The sequence below is a fragment of the Narcine bancroftii genome, chromosome 3, assembly GCF_036971445.1.
Source record: "Narcine bancroftii isolate sNarBan1 chromosome 3, sNarBan1.hap1, whole genome shotgun sequence".
In the NCBI taxonomy this organism is placed as follows: Eukaryota; Metazoa; Chordata; class Chondrichthyes; order Torpediniformes; family Narcinidae; genus Narcine; species Narcine bancroftii.
In genome coordinates this window covers 333,866,833-333,881,038 of record NC_091471.1, presented here as the reverse complement: position 1 = coordinate 333,881,038, position 14,206 = coordinate 333,866,833, and the positions used below count along the sequence as shown (strand labels likewise).

The following is a 14,206-nucleotide window of genomic DNA, read 5'->3' as shown; positions in this document are numbered from 1 at the left end:
ACTGGAGCACCCAGAGAAAATCTCACAGGCATGGGGAGAACATATAAACTCGTTAACAGACAGTGGCAGATTAGAACCTGGCGCTGTAATAGCGTGGTGCTACCCACTACATTGTGCACTTTGAACAAAATATTCCACTCGTTTGCAAAAATAGGGAAAAAATTTGATGGATGGATGGAGAGGTCTTGGTGTCTTGCTCCCCCCAAACAACCTTTTCCAATCCCATTTGTGGCTTATAGTGACTTCCATTTGCCAGAATTATATCCAATGACTTCTTATTAATATCTGATAATTTAATATCTCCAACCAGACTGATTGCATGGCCTGTCTATGTGTAATTGCAAACCATTGCTATTCTATCATCTTCAACCATAGAACATCAGGGAAATAGCCCCTTTAGCCCATCTGGTCTGCACCAAGTTATTTATTCTGCCTAGTCCCCTCAACCTGCTCCCTGGCCATGACCCTCTCATCCACGTACCAATTAAAATTGCTCCTAAATGTTGATATCGAATTTGCAGCCACTACTTCCACTGGCAGCTCATTCCACACTCTCACCACCCTTTGAGTGAAGAAGGTCCCTGAATGTTCCCTTTAATATTTCATCTTTCACCCTTAATCCATGTCCTTGATTCATCCAATCTCAGTGGAAAAACCCTGTATACATTTATCTACTGTATATTCTTGTGTAATAGTCAACCCCCCACTTCTTCGACCCCAAAATTGTGTTTTCCGTATGGCACTTGTAAAAGACAACTCTCCTATATTTGGCCTCGAATGCAGATCCTCGCCCCTGCTGCCCACCCTCCGGACCTCCTAACACCCCAGCCACAGACTCTCTCCTAGGCTCCAACAGCCCTCCTACCGGAGTTCCCAGCTGCAGACCCTTGCCTCGGCCTCCCACCCATCCAAGGTCCCGATGCCACGACTTACCACCTGGTCCTGGCCATCTGAGCTCCTGATGCCTTGAACAAGGCCGGTACTTACCGTGGTCAAAAGTATGACTTGTGTAAAAGTTGACCCCTCCCCTCAATTTGACCCGATAAATTGGTCAAAAAAGCATGAGTATAGACAGTATACCATTCATAATTTTATATTCCTCTGTCAAATCTTCCCATTCTCCCACGCTTCAGGGAATAAAGTCCTAACCTATTCAATCTTCCCCTATAACCAGCTCCTCAAGTACTGGAAACATTTTGGTAAATTTTCTCTGCACTCTTTCAATCTTATTGAGACCTGCCCTGTAGGTAGGTAAGCAAGACTGCACAGAGTACTCCAAATTTGGCCATGCCTTGTAAAACATCCCAACTCCTTTGTTTTTCCCAACTTTGATTTATGAAAGGCAATGTTAAAAAAATTCTCTTTACGACCCTCTCTAACCGTGACGCCCAATGCTTGATCTACACTAGTTAAGTCCTAGCAAATGTAGTATGTACCCACCCTGTCTATTGCTATTCAATCTACTTGTCACGTTGGTCAAAACTTCACCTTGAATTGTAGAAGCAGGTTACTTAAATCTCTTAGAAGCGACTTCTGCAAATGCTTCTGAAAAACCCTATAATTACAAGTGTGACGTTCCACTGACCTCTTCATTAATCTCCTCTTCCAAATTTTCTATCAGATTCTTCAAGCATGGTCAGTGCATTATAAATATTTCCCAGTCTGCTCTAAGCTGTTGAAAATGTTCATCCTGAACATAAATTAACTTCCTGACATTGGGAAATGGGTAACTACCCTGTAATGACCTGATTTCCTTCCCAGCTTTCTTAAATAACAGATCATACAGGTCGAGAGGCTAACCTTGCATCAGCTCTATAGGTCTTTTTTAGTGGAGCAATGAGTGAAACAAGAGAGGGTTTGGTTTTGAATGTGTTACTGAGATTTATTTTTCGAAACAGTGGTTACAACTGAGAAGCAATTAACAAAATGTGGGAATGCTACTTGAGACATACACAACTCACAGGAGCCAACAGCAGTTATCAAACTGCACATCAAACAAGCAGGCCTTGGTTACCCCAGGTCGGCTTAGCTCACCCCGCGAGGACACGTCCCCAGCAACCCTGATATTGTCCTTGTCACTTTGGAACCACGACCTAGCATGGATCTAATGGTCGATGGCATATCTTCCCACTGATTGTGAGGGAGGGGGTTTACACTGGAGGTCTCACATCCGTCTTTCTCCTCTATTGGGATTGGGAATGGTTGCAGCGGTGGTGTGGGAAGGACACAGTCATTGTGGGGTGTGGAGCGGGTCAGGGCACCATGGGAAAGGTAATGCTGTAGTTGGATAATTGGATGAAGGTAACTGGAGAAAGTGAAGGACAGGAGAGAAGGGGTGTCTGGGAAGGGAAGAAGGGTAGGAGGGAGATTGAAGGGGTTGGGTGCTTAGGGGAGAGGATGGAGTCAGGAAGGGAGGGTAAAGAGGGGGGTTGGAGAAGGCAGAGAGCAGGGTGGAAGAGCAGACTGACACAGGATGGGAGAAAGATTAAGAAGAAAAGCGTTTCCTCCTTTGGTGACACAAAGCCGGGAGGTGGATCCTTCCTTGGTGCTTACACATGTGGGGCTGTTGATGAATCTCTTTCCATCTAGTAATCTTGAAACATCTTTATCTCTATTTAGACTTCCCAATTTCCTGCAGTGACTTCAGTGAGCAACCTTTCTCGCCTTAACATAGGACAAGCTAACCATTACTTTAAATGGTCAAGGATGTGGGAGTGGGAACCCATTTAAATATGTGTGAGAGATAGAACATCCTGTGGCCTTGCTCAAAGATGAACTTTCACTCAGTGAAGCTCTTCCTCGCCCTGAGATGAATTTGGAGTTTGTCATCACTGTAGAACACATGGTGGAATGATGAGGATGGGTTTTGCTCTGATGTGTATTAATTGCTGTCAGTTGCGGGGAGGTGCTTCTGTCAGCGCTGAGATCCCCTATCCACTGATCTTCATGAACTGCAAGTCATTCACTTCCAGCAAAGTTTAGCTGAAGTGGAGACCGTGTTCTGTACATTTGGGATGATGACTGGCTGGTGAGGTGGCCCCAGACCCAATCCTGTGTGAGCCACGTTAGGTAGTTTTCAATTTTCCTTTCTCTTGTCTGCTGTCAGCTTTCCCATCGACCTCCACCTGCCCATCGGCTTCCGCCTGCTCCTCCTTTGCCGCTATCCCCACCCCCATCTCTTTGTCTCTCTCATCCGCCTGCCTGACGATCAGCAGTCGGCAGGTGAGCAGAATCCCAAAGATAAGTGCATGGGCATAGCGCCTGAGCGGGTCACCCACCAGCTGGTGGAAGAAAAGCACAGCCAGCACCACCAAGAGCAGGAGGAAGTTGGCCACGTCCTTTGGCCGCCCAGGGACCAAGGTCATGACAATGCCACACGTCACCTCCAGTGTCCCAATAAGTTTCCGCAGCAGGATCGACGTGATGCCCATCTTCTTTAATACCGGAAGAGCCTTGGCAAATTCCTTGTATGCTCTTTTCTGCAAATAAAATGATTTGAAACTGAAACCATTAGTTGCTCAAAGATGTTGCTGGTGTTTAAAGGGAGGGTTCATGGAAACAAGTGGAGACTTTTTGTATGTGTGCCCCTTTTATAAAATGAGTCCCCTCTTCCTGCCTTTATCCTGCATCCCAGTAAGTATTTCCCTGAGAGGCCAAGGAGTTGGAGTTCAATACTCTGGGACTGAGGGTGGCACATATCCCTGAGCTAGCAGCTGCGACGAACAGCCTTCTTTCCCTGTCTAAACTTCACCTTGTCATTCTAATGGATATAGGTAGGTCTGGCCCTCACATTGAGATTCTAAATTGGAGAAAGACCAATTTAGGGGAAAGAGAAATGATCTGGTAAGCGTGGATTGGGACAGGTTGTTTCTGGAAAGTGTGTGCTTGTTAAGTGGGAGGCGTTCCAGGTTGAATTTTTGAGAGTACATGGTTTGTAGGTTCCTGTCAGAATTAAAGACAAAATTAACGGGCATAAGGAACCTTGGTTTTTGAGCGATATTGGTGATCTGGTTAGGAAGAAAGGGGTGTATAGCAGGTATAGGAGCAAATGAGGTACATGAGGTTCTAGAGATTAATTAAAAGCGAAAGAATGGTAAGGGACAAAACTGGTACTCTTAAAGATCAGAGTGGTCGACTATGGATGGAGCCAAAAGAGAGATCTAAATGGGGTTTTTGTATCTGTATTTAGTCAGGAAATGGACACAGAGTCTGTTGAAGGGAGGCAAACAAGTATAGAGGTCATGGACCCTATTCAGCAGGGGTGGCCAAACCACCACCCCCAGGCCAACTATGTCATTTTTAAGCAGCCCAGGGTGAATTTTAAAAATAAAATATTCCATGACCTGTTAGTACATAGTCTCTAACAATGAATTGCACTGTATGTACAGTGCAATTCTTAGTTTCTACACCAGATGTCGCTGCTCATTTGAACAACTCTGAGACCAACCATTACAATGGTCGAATGAAAACATTAACTCATTTGATTAAACATGGCAGAATCGAAGAGGGAAGATACCAAGGGAGTGACAAAAATTTCAGACACGGTGGGATGTGTCTATGATAAAATGCTTTGAGGTTGGTCATGGCCAGAATTAACCCATAACCTAAGCAAAGATCTGGGCCCGCTGCAATTCTCTTATCGTCACAATCGCTCCACAGCAGATACAATATCGCTGGATCTCCACTCAGCTCTGAATCACCTTGAAAACAGCAACTCATACATACGGCTGCTCATAATAGACTACAGCTTGGCTTTCAATACCATTATTCCCTCAGTGCTGGTCAAGAAGCTACAATCTCTCGGCCCTCTGTACCCCACTCTCCAAATGGATCCTTGACTTTCTCATCGACAGACAACAATCAGTACAAATTGGAAACAACATCTACTCCTCACTGATTATCAACACAGGCGCACCCCAAGGATGCGAGCTTTGTCCACTGCTCGACTGTGTGGCCAGGCACAATTCCAATTCTATCTACAAATTTGCTGATGGCTCCTCAATTGTCGGCAGAATCACAAACAGCGCTCAACATCAGAAAAACCAAGGAGATGATATGGACTTCAAAAGGGAGTCAAGGGAACACGACCCAGTCCTCATCAAGGGCTCAGTAGTGGAGAGGGGCAACTTGGGTGTCGACATCTCTGAGGATTTGTCCTGGAGCCTCCAGGTTGATGCAATCACAGAGAAGGCTCGCCAGCAGCTATACTTTGTGAGGCGTCTGAGGTGGTTCGGTATGTTACCAAAGACTCTCATAAACTTCTACAGGTGTACCGTGGAGAGCATTCCAGCTGCTTGCATCACTGCCTGGTATGGAGGCGCCAAGTCTCAGGACAAGAATAAACTGAAGAGGGTTGTTAACTCAGCCTGCGGCATCACAGGCACCAGAATTCACTCCATCGAGGACATCTATAACAGATGGTGTCTTACAAAAGCAGCCCTCTGTCCTCAAAGACCCCCACCACCCAGGCCAGGCCCTCTTCACTCTGCTACCATGGGGAAAAAGGTACAGGAGCCAAAAGACGAGCACTCAATGGCACAAGGACGGCTTCTTCTCTGTCAAATTTCAGAATAATCAATGAACCAAGACACTGCCTTACTTTTCGTGCACTATTTAAAAAATTATAGTAAAGTGGTAAGATAGTTAAAATATGAATGTTTTCACTATGAAGCTGTTGCATAGCTTCAAAGAATTTCAGGACTAGTTCACGACAATAAATCCTGATTCTGAAAATGAATACTTTTTCAGAGAAGTCAAGAGGAAGTCCATTGTTTGATTTGCAGGGAATCTATTAACTTTATAGCCTATCTACAGATTTACACATTACATCATAATCATTAAGGTGGACACGTGGGCCATGAACTGTATTCACTGAGAGTTGTGGGGAAATGTTGAAGACGCCCTTGTCCCTTTCTTGATCTTTTCTCCTGTTTTGCACCCAGATTTCTATTTTGCATTGATATTTGAATGAGAGTTTTAAAGTTTTATTATATTCCCACAACCAAAAATGTTTGGGCACACCACTCCTGTATAGATTACAGAGGAGGTGCTTGCTGCCTTGAGGGTGGATATATACCCAGGGCCTGACAAATCCCTTAGACCTTGAGGGAGGTTAGTGTCAAAATTGCAGGGACCCTGGCAAGAAAATATTTAAAGCATCCTGAGCCACGGATGAGATGTCTGAAGATTGTAGTTACTGTGAGCCAGGTGTTATTGGAAGGTATTCTAGTCAAATTAAGTCACGTTTATTGTCATCTGATTGCACGAATAAAACCTGATGAAACATTGTTCTCCAGTCTTCAACACAGACACACAACCAGACCTAACACATATACAGACAAAAAATACATACGTGGACATGTATTCGTCTATACAAATAAATAAATAAATTTGTTTTTTAATATGAGTCTCGGATGAAGAGATTGGCTGTGCAAGTATTTGGATAGATGGGGAATGATTAGGAATAATCAACAGGGATTTGTGTGTGGTAGGTCAAGTCTTATACTTTTTCAAAGTTACCAGGAATATTGATGAAGGCCATGAATGTCGTCTACATAGATTTTAGTGAGGCCTTTTTAACGAGGTCCCAAATGGCAAGTTGGTCAAGAAGGTTCAATCGCTTGATATTCAGGATGAGGTAATAAATTGAATTGAACATTGGCTTTACAGGAGAAGCCAAAGCGAGGTAGTAGATGATTGCCTATCTAACTCAAGGCCAGTGACTATTGATGTACCTCAGGGATCAGTGCTGGGCCCATTAATGTTTATCATCTATATCTGGATAATAATGTGATAAATCGATCAGTAAGTTTGTATTTTACACAAAAATTAGAGATGTAGCGGACAGTCAGGAATACTGTTTCCAACAGGCTTTGGATCCGCTGGGAAAATGGGCCACAAAATGGCAGGTGGAATTTATTGCGGACATGTATGAAGTGTTACACTTTGGGAAGACTAACCAAGGTAGGACATACACGGTAAACGGTAGGGCACTGAGGAGTTCAGTGGAACAGAAGGATCTGTAAAGTGCAGAATGCAGATTTACTAAGAGTGTGTAGGGAAGGATGCAAGGGGTCCTCATCACGGTTCATCCCCAGCAGCGGTGTGATAGAATACTCTCTGATTTACAGGCTGTTCCCAAGAATGCACATGGAGTCAGATGTCCAAAACTGCTGGAAGACCACCAACTCGATGAATGACGAGAAATCTGTTGGTTTTTCAACACATGGAGATGTTGGTCTGGGAATGGTACCGAATGGCATATTCAAGGCAGCAGGAGTTATGTGGTGAGGGACACACTGAGGCTTAGGACAGCCAACGTGAGGGTGCTGTGAGGAAGAACCACAGTCTAGAGTCCTTCCATTACCTGGCATTTAGGGGCTGAGATCGAGGGCAGGTAGGTGGGGGGGGGGGGGGGGGGGTTGGTGTGGGAAGGTGCCACAACATTGGCAATGTTATCAATAGAAATGAATGTAACAATATGCAGTGATGGAAATGTATGAATACAATATTACAGGTGGGAAGAGACTTTGAACGGTTTTCCTTTGTAAATAATTTTTTGTGAATAAAGTCTATTTTTGGTTAAAATAAAATCTGTGAATAGACACATAAATTCCCTGAAAGTGGTGTCACAAGTATGTTGACCTTCATAAATCAAAGTACTGAGTACAAGGGTTGGGACAGTCTGGTGAAGTGGTATGACATTGGTACAGCCAAATTTGGAGGATTGTGTGCAGTTTTGGCCTCCTACTTACAGGAAACATATTAATAAGATTGAAAAGAGTGCAGAGATTTTTTAGGATGTTGCCAGGACTTGAGGAACTGGGTTACAGGGGAAGGTTAAATAGGTTAGGACTTTATTCCTTGGAGTGTCAGAGAAAGAGGGGAGATTTGATAGAGGTTTACAAAATTATGAGGGGTAAAGATAGAGTAAATGCAAGCAGGCTTTTTCCCACTGAAGTTAGGTGAGACAAGAACTAGAGGGCAAAGGGTTAAAGGTGAAATGTTTAAAAGGAACAATGGGGGGGGGGGTCGAATCTTCTTCACGCAAAGTGGTGAGAATGTGGGATGAGCTGCCAGCTGTAGTGGGAATGCAGGCTCAGTGTTGATATTCAAGAAGATTTTGGAAAGGTACATGGTTGGAAGGGATATGGTCTGGGTGCAGGACCACGTGACCAGACAGAATAATAATTTGGCACAGGCTAGATGGGCCAAAGGACCTGTTTCTGTGCTGTAATGTTCTACAGTTCTAATGACATCAAGCCAATTTTTTTTTTTTTTGCATTTATGCTTCCTCATTTGGGAAAGGTAATCCTTGTTATTTGACAAATGGAAGTATAGTGATTACTGACAGAGGCCTGGACTAATAATCCAGGGGCACAAGTTCAAATCCCATTCTGTAATTTGAGGAATTAATGCTCATTGAATTGAATAATTTGGAATTGTAAGAGAGCATCGGTGATGGTCATTAGATGTGCTTCTTTAAATTGGCTTGTATGTACTTCCAGCCTCAGATGGTTACTTGAATCTTCACTCTGAAACAGGGTCAGGTGCAGACCATTGATCTCATAGCCCACTCAGATGGTGAGCGGACTTTATAATCCCACTATTTCACTGCATCCAAGCTCACCTGAACCATCAGAAGCCGATCAATCACAGATTTAAAATGTAATAATTAGCATGAATTTTATGTTTCCGGCAAGAGACTTTGCACCAGGCTCTGCATATAGGAGTGTTTCTAAAACACTCTTCTACAAAGGCCCTACCAACAACGTGGGTCCGGGGAAATCCCTGTCCTACCAGCAGCGTGGGACCAGGGCGAATCCCTGCAATACCAGCAGCGTATAACAGGGGGCAATCCCAACCCTACCAGCAGTGTGGAACCGGGAGCATCACCGTCCTACCAGCAGCGTGGGACTGGGAGGTATCCCCGCCCTACCAGCAGCGGAAGACCGGGGTGAATTCCTGCTATACCAGCAACGTGGAACCGGGAGAATTCCCGTCCTACAGCAGCGTGGGACCAGGGGTAATCTCCATTATACCAGCTGCGTTGGAACGGGGTTATCCACGCCCTACCAGCAGCGTGGACCGGGGTGAATTCCTGCTATACCAGCAGCATGGAACCAGCGGAGGTCTGCTCTGGCTATTAGATTCTACTCCTCGACCTAAACTTCATGGCTGGCAGAAATAGTTTGGGTTCTACTATACTGTTTTCTCTTTACATTCTGTAACGTGGATCAAATAACCCTACTAAATTCCAGGAAACAAGATCTTACTTTGAGTGTCACATCTTGTAATTTAACCCAGAGTCCAGGCCTCATTCTGGTAAATCTACCCTGCCTATCCTTACCCAGATCTGAATAAATATAATTCCTTTGTTCTCTAGATTCAAGGGCAAAGATTCTATTTACCCTTTCTCTATGTTCAGTATCTTTCTTTGAGACTTTTATAATTTAAGTTACTTGATCAAGTCTCTTTTTACATCCATTGCTTCTAACTTTTCATCATTAGAAAGTCTTCACAATAGACTACTATTTATTAAGAATATTTATTTTAACATACAGTACAACTCTAATTATCTGAAATTGGATTCTCCGAAATCCTCATTTATCTGAAATTTTTTTCAGACCCGAACTGACCTCACAGGTTGAAAAAAAAATTCACGACATATGAAATTAGAACAAAGATTGTCCTCATTTCAGGAAACTCCCTCCTCTCTCAATTTCTTCTTTACCTTCCCCTATTGACTTTTCTCTCCAATTCTCCCTCTCAAACTGTGTGCCACTCTCTCTAAGCTGCAAGCCGTCCAAAAAAGCCCCTTGACCCAGCGTCATCGAGGAGAGTGGCCCCCCCCGAGAAAGAGCCAGGACATCAGGCTCCTGGGCAGGAGCTAGGACCTTGGTGGGGAGGTGTTGCTGATTGGCGGGGGCCACCATTGTTTTTGGTGAGAATTAAACATTATTTTAATGCTTAAAAATCCTTCCCTTGTTCTTTGTTATTTAAACATTGTTACAAGTGATTTTCTGCTATGACTGGGCTGTCTTTAAAAAAAGACCAGTTATCCAACATAGGTCCGGTCCTGACCATTTTGGATAATGGAATTGTACTGTATGTCTATACGTAGTTTATCTGTGGATTACATCCGTATGCATGTTTTGCACTGTGGACTGGAAGACACTGTTTCATTGCGTTGTATTGGTACAAATAAACAAACGAACCTAAAGTTCAGGTACTCCCCGACTTACGACTATAATTGGGACTGAAAGATCAGTCATATCTCGAAATGGACGTACTTTGGAATTTTGCCCGCGCACGAAGAGTACTGAAGCCTTAAAGCAAACTTTTTAAACCAAATGTTGTATTTGACAAACTATTACAAGAGCCAAAATGCCTGTACTTACCTTGTTAGTCAGCGTCCCGGGGTCCATAGGCTGGGCTTGGCCATCTTGATTTGTGTGCGCATACGCGAGTCTTTGGTTGGCGCATTGCGCCTTGAGTCTGTGTATTGTTCAGTTAGTGCATGCAGGAGAATTAAGCACCCTGACAATATTGAATTTGTGCCCTTAACTCTCGCGCATGCAACTGAACTCCAATGCGCAAACCCACTGCACATGTGCCAACTGAAGACTCATGCATAAGCACAGGAATTAAGATGGCCGTGCCCAGCTTATGGACCCAGGGACACCGACTAACAAAGTAAGTTCGCACAGTTTGGCTCTTACATGCCCTGTATTCCTGAAATAGTTTGTCAAATACAACATAAACTATGTGTTTTATGTTCTTATTAATATATATATATACATAAAAAATTTGGTCGCTCGTATGTGTGGATGGATACAAGTCGCATAGATTGTAAGTCAGGGAGTACCTGTACTCTCTTCTATCCTGTGCTGTAGGATTCAATGGATTTATTCAGGTAGAAGCTGAGTAACATTAATGCTAATGCTAAACACCAACAGTTATCCTCCTCTATGTGGCCACTCCTTGGCATCCCTTGGCAGGGATGCACATCAGGATTAAGCTCCAAATCATTGCTGAATAATTTGTTAAAGTGGACAAGATTATAGCTCTTTCACTTTCAACATCTACAAGACAAAGCTTATCTACTATCCTATCTTATATTTCCCCTGACAATGAAGGTCCAAAGCAAGCTCTTGAGGAACACGGATCACTTCCCACATCTCAGGAGTTATCTCTCAGCAAAGGCTGGCACTGATGAATGGATTCGTCATCGTCTTCAGAATGCCAACACAACTTGGAACAGAGTGAGGGCAAACATAATGGATCATCAAGACCTCCAATCCAACACTAAGATCTGTGGTAAACCAGGCACAGTAATCCTATTCCCCTGTAAACTTCTGATATTTGGATTAGCTACCAAAGGCATCTCCAAGTACAGCAGGGGTAAAACTAATGCTGTCTTTGCAAAATCCTCCAAATACACAGCATAATGACACAGCACATTTGTTTCCATTGTTTTACCATTCTCCTACCCTTGACCGCATTAGGGCCACATCCTCTATGTATACCATGCCACTGAAGTGTCTGCCTCAATGCTTCTCAAAGTAGTAAATGTATCTGATTCCAGCACCTCCTCTTGATAGGCCACTGGAGATATCAAGCAGCATGTTTAAAGAAACATTATCCCAAGATCCCAAATTCAAATCCCGTGCTGTCCGTGTCTCCATGGGTTTCCTTTGGGTACTCCAGTCTCTTCCTCTCTCCCCCCCACCCCCACCCCCCACTCTCTTAAAAACGTACTGGAGTTGTTTGCCAATTTGGTGGCCACCGTGGGCTGAAAGGGCCTATTACCTTGCGATATGTCTAAATTTTAAAAAAGCAAGAAAAATCACAGTAAAACTTTGGACTTTGGTGGTACTGGACTAGCAGAATTTCCAGACTCTTATTAATGCACTTTTAATTCACCTTTAAAAAAAAATTTGTCCGGGGGGATCCGGTGGGTTTATACGGAGCGCGGAAATGAAGATCCATATGCCGAAGCATCGGGTACCGGACTTATTACTGGCGCTTCCTTGCTCGGCGCCCCGTGCACTGTCTACACAATGCGGTGCTGAAACGGGGCGGGCGGAGCTGCGTGCAGTCTGCCTGTGTCTCCGTCTGCACCGAGTGCCCTGCAGAGTCCGTGCCTTCCCCAGCTCGGAGTGTGTGTGGCGTCCCCGCAATAAACCCGCCCTGTGCCGGCAGGAGAAACCTCGAGCTAGCCGGACTCAGGGTCCCTGAGATGAGCACCTCCCTCCCTACCTCCCCTCTCCTCCGGGGGTCCCGGAGATGGATGCCTTCCCCCCTCTCCTCCGGGGGTCCCGGAGATGGGGTGCCTTCCCCCCTCTCCTCCGGGGGTCCCGGAGATGGGGTGCCTTCCCCCCTCTCTTCCGGGGGTCCCGGAGATGGGTGCCTTCCCCCCTCTCCTCCGGGGGTCCCGGAGATGGGTGCCTTCCCCCCTCCCTCCCGGGGTCCCGGAGATGGGTGCCTTCCCCCCCCTCCCTCCCGGGGTCCCGGAGATGGGTGCCTTCCCCCCCCCTCCCTCCCGGGGTCCCGGAGATGGGGTGCCTTCCCCCCTCTCTTCCGGGGGTCCCGGAGATGGGTGCCTTCCCCCCTCTCCTCCGGGGGTCCCGGAGATGGGTGCCTTCCCCCCTCTCCTCCGGGGGTCCCGGAGATGGGTGCCTTCCCCCCTCCCTCCCGGGGTCCCGGAGATGGGTGCCTTCCCCCCCTCCCTCCCGGGGTCCTGGAGATGGGTGCCTTCCCCCCCCCTCCTTCCCGGGGTCCCGGAGATGGGTGTCTTCCCCCCCCTCCCTCCCGGGGTCCCAGAGATAGGTGCCTTCCCCCCCCCCCTCCCGGCGTCCCGGAGATAGGTGCCTTCCCCCCTCCCCCGAGGTCCCAGAGATGGGCGACCCTCCCCCGAGGTCCCAGAGATGGGCGACCCTCCCCCGAGGTCCCAGAGATGGGCGACCCTCCCCCGAGGTCCCAGAGATGGGCGACCCTCCCCCGAGGTCCCAGAGATGGGCGACCCTCCCCCGAGGTCCCAGAGATGGGCGACCCTCCCCCGAGCTCCCAGAGATGGGCGACCCTCCCCCGAGGTCCCAGAGATGGGCGACCCTCCCCCGAGGTCCCAGAGATGGGCGACCCTCCCCCGAGGTCCCAGAGATGGGCGACCCTCCCCCGAGGTCCCAGAGATGGGCGACCCTCCCCCGAGGTCCCAGAGATGGGCGACCCTCCCCCGAGGTCCCAGAGATGGGCGACCCTCCCCCGAGCTCCCAGAGATGGGCGACCCTCCCCCGAGGTCCCAGAAATGGGCGACCCTCCCCCGAGGTCCCAGAGATGGGCGACCCTCCCCCGAGGTCCCAGAGATGGGCGACCCCCCTCCCTCCCCCCCAGTGTTGAACAGGCCAGAGCCGGGCTTGGCGCGTCCCCGAGCCCGGTGTTGCGCGGCCCCGAGATGGCGGCCTGCGAGCTGCGGCCGCGCTCCGCTTACCATCTCGTTGAACGCATCCCTGTTGAGGCGAGGCGTCAGTTTGATCGTCCCCATGAAGACAAAAAACAGGCCGAGCGCGATGGACAGAACGACGATGGTCACGGTCCGTGGCGACATGACGGCGAGCGACCGCCTCACGCCTGCAGCGCCCACCGACTACTGCCAACGATGCCACGCAGGGTCCTAGTGCCCGCCTTGAGCAGGGCGTTTCTGAGGTTCGGCGTGACGCGCCCTATGTCCACCCACTGCACATTCACACGCCACCACCCTCCCTCAAACGCTGGCTTCACCTCATCCACAACCACACCGCCCTACTCCCCAGTTGTTGTACCAATATAGCCCGATTTCAGATGTATTGTCAGAGTAAATACATGTCATCACATTGCAACAGGCAGATTCTTTTTCCATGCGGGCCAGGCACTTATTATTGGCGCAAAAAAAAACTACGCAACTGTAAACAAACCGTGTAATACAGAGAGTGTGTGTAATACAATGAAGTGCAGAAGTAAAAGTCCTTAAATTAGTCCCTGATTGAGTTTATCCTTGAGGAGTCTGATGGTGGAGAGGTGGGGGTGGGGTGGCTGTTCCTGAACCTGGTGGTGCTAATCTTGTGGCATTTGTACCTCTTTCCTGATGGCAGAGCCTGTGGATCCCTTTTTTTAAAAAAATTCAAATCATATACATAGTAACATTTTAAATATGAAATATATTAAACTT

General features: G+C 47.0%; 1 protein-coding gene across 1 annotated transcript; it reads right to left on the bottom strand.

Annotated features, from left to right (window-relative positions):
• Positions 1-1,856: 1,856 nt before the first annotated feature.
• tmem35 (transmembrane protein 35) lies at positions 1,857-13,858 on the bottom strand. Its single transcript, XM_069923014.1, has 2 exons — positions 13,490-13,858; positions 1,857-3,479 (listed from the first exon to the last, which is right to left on the bottom strand). Exons 1-2 carry the CDS (start codon positions 13,604-13,606, stop codon positions 3,066-3,068), a joined length of 531 nt encoding a protein of 176 aa, XP_069779115.1. The 5' UTR covers positions 13,607-13,858; the 3' UTR covers positions 1,857-3,065.
• Positions 13,859-14,206: the final 348 nt, after the last annotated feature.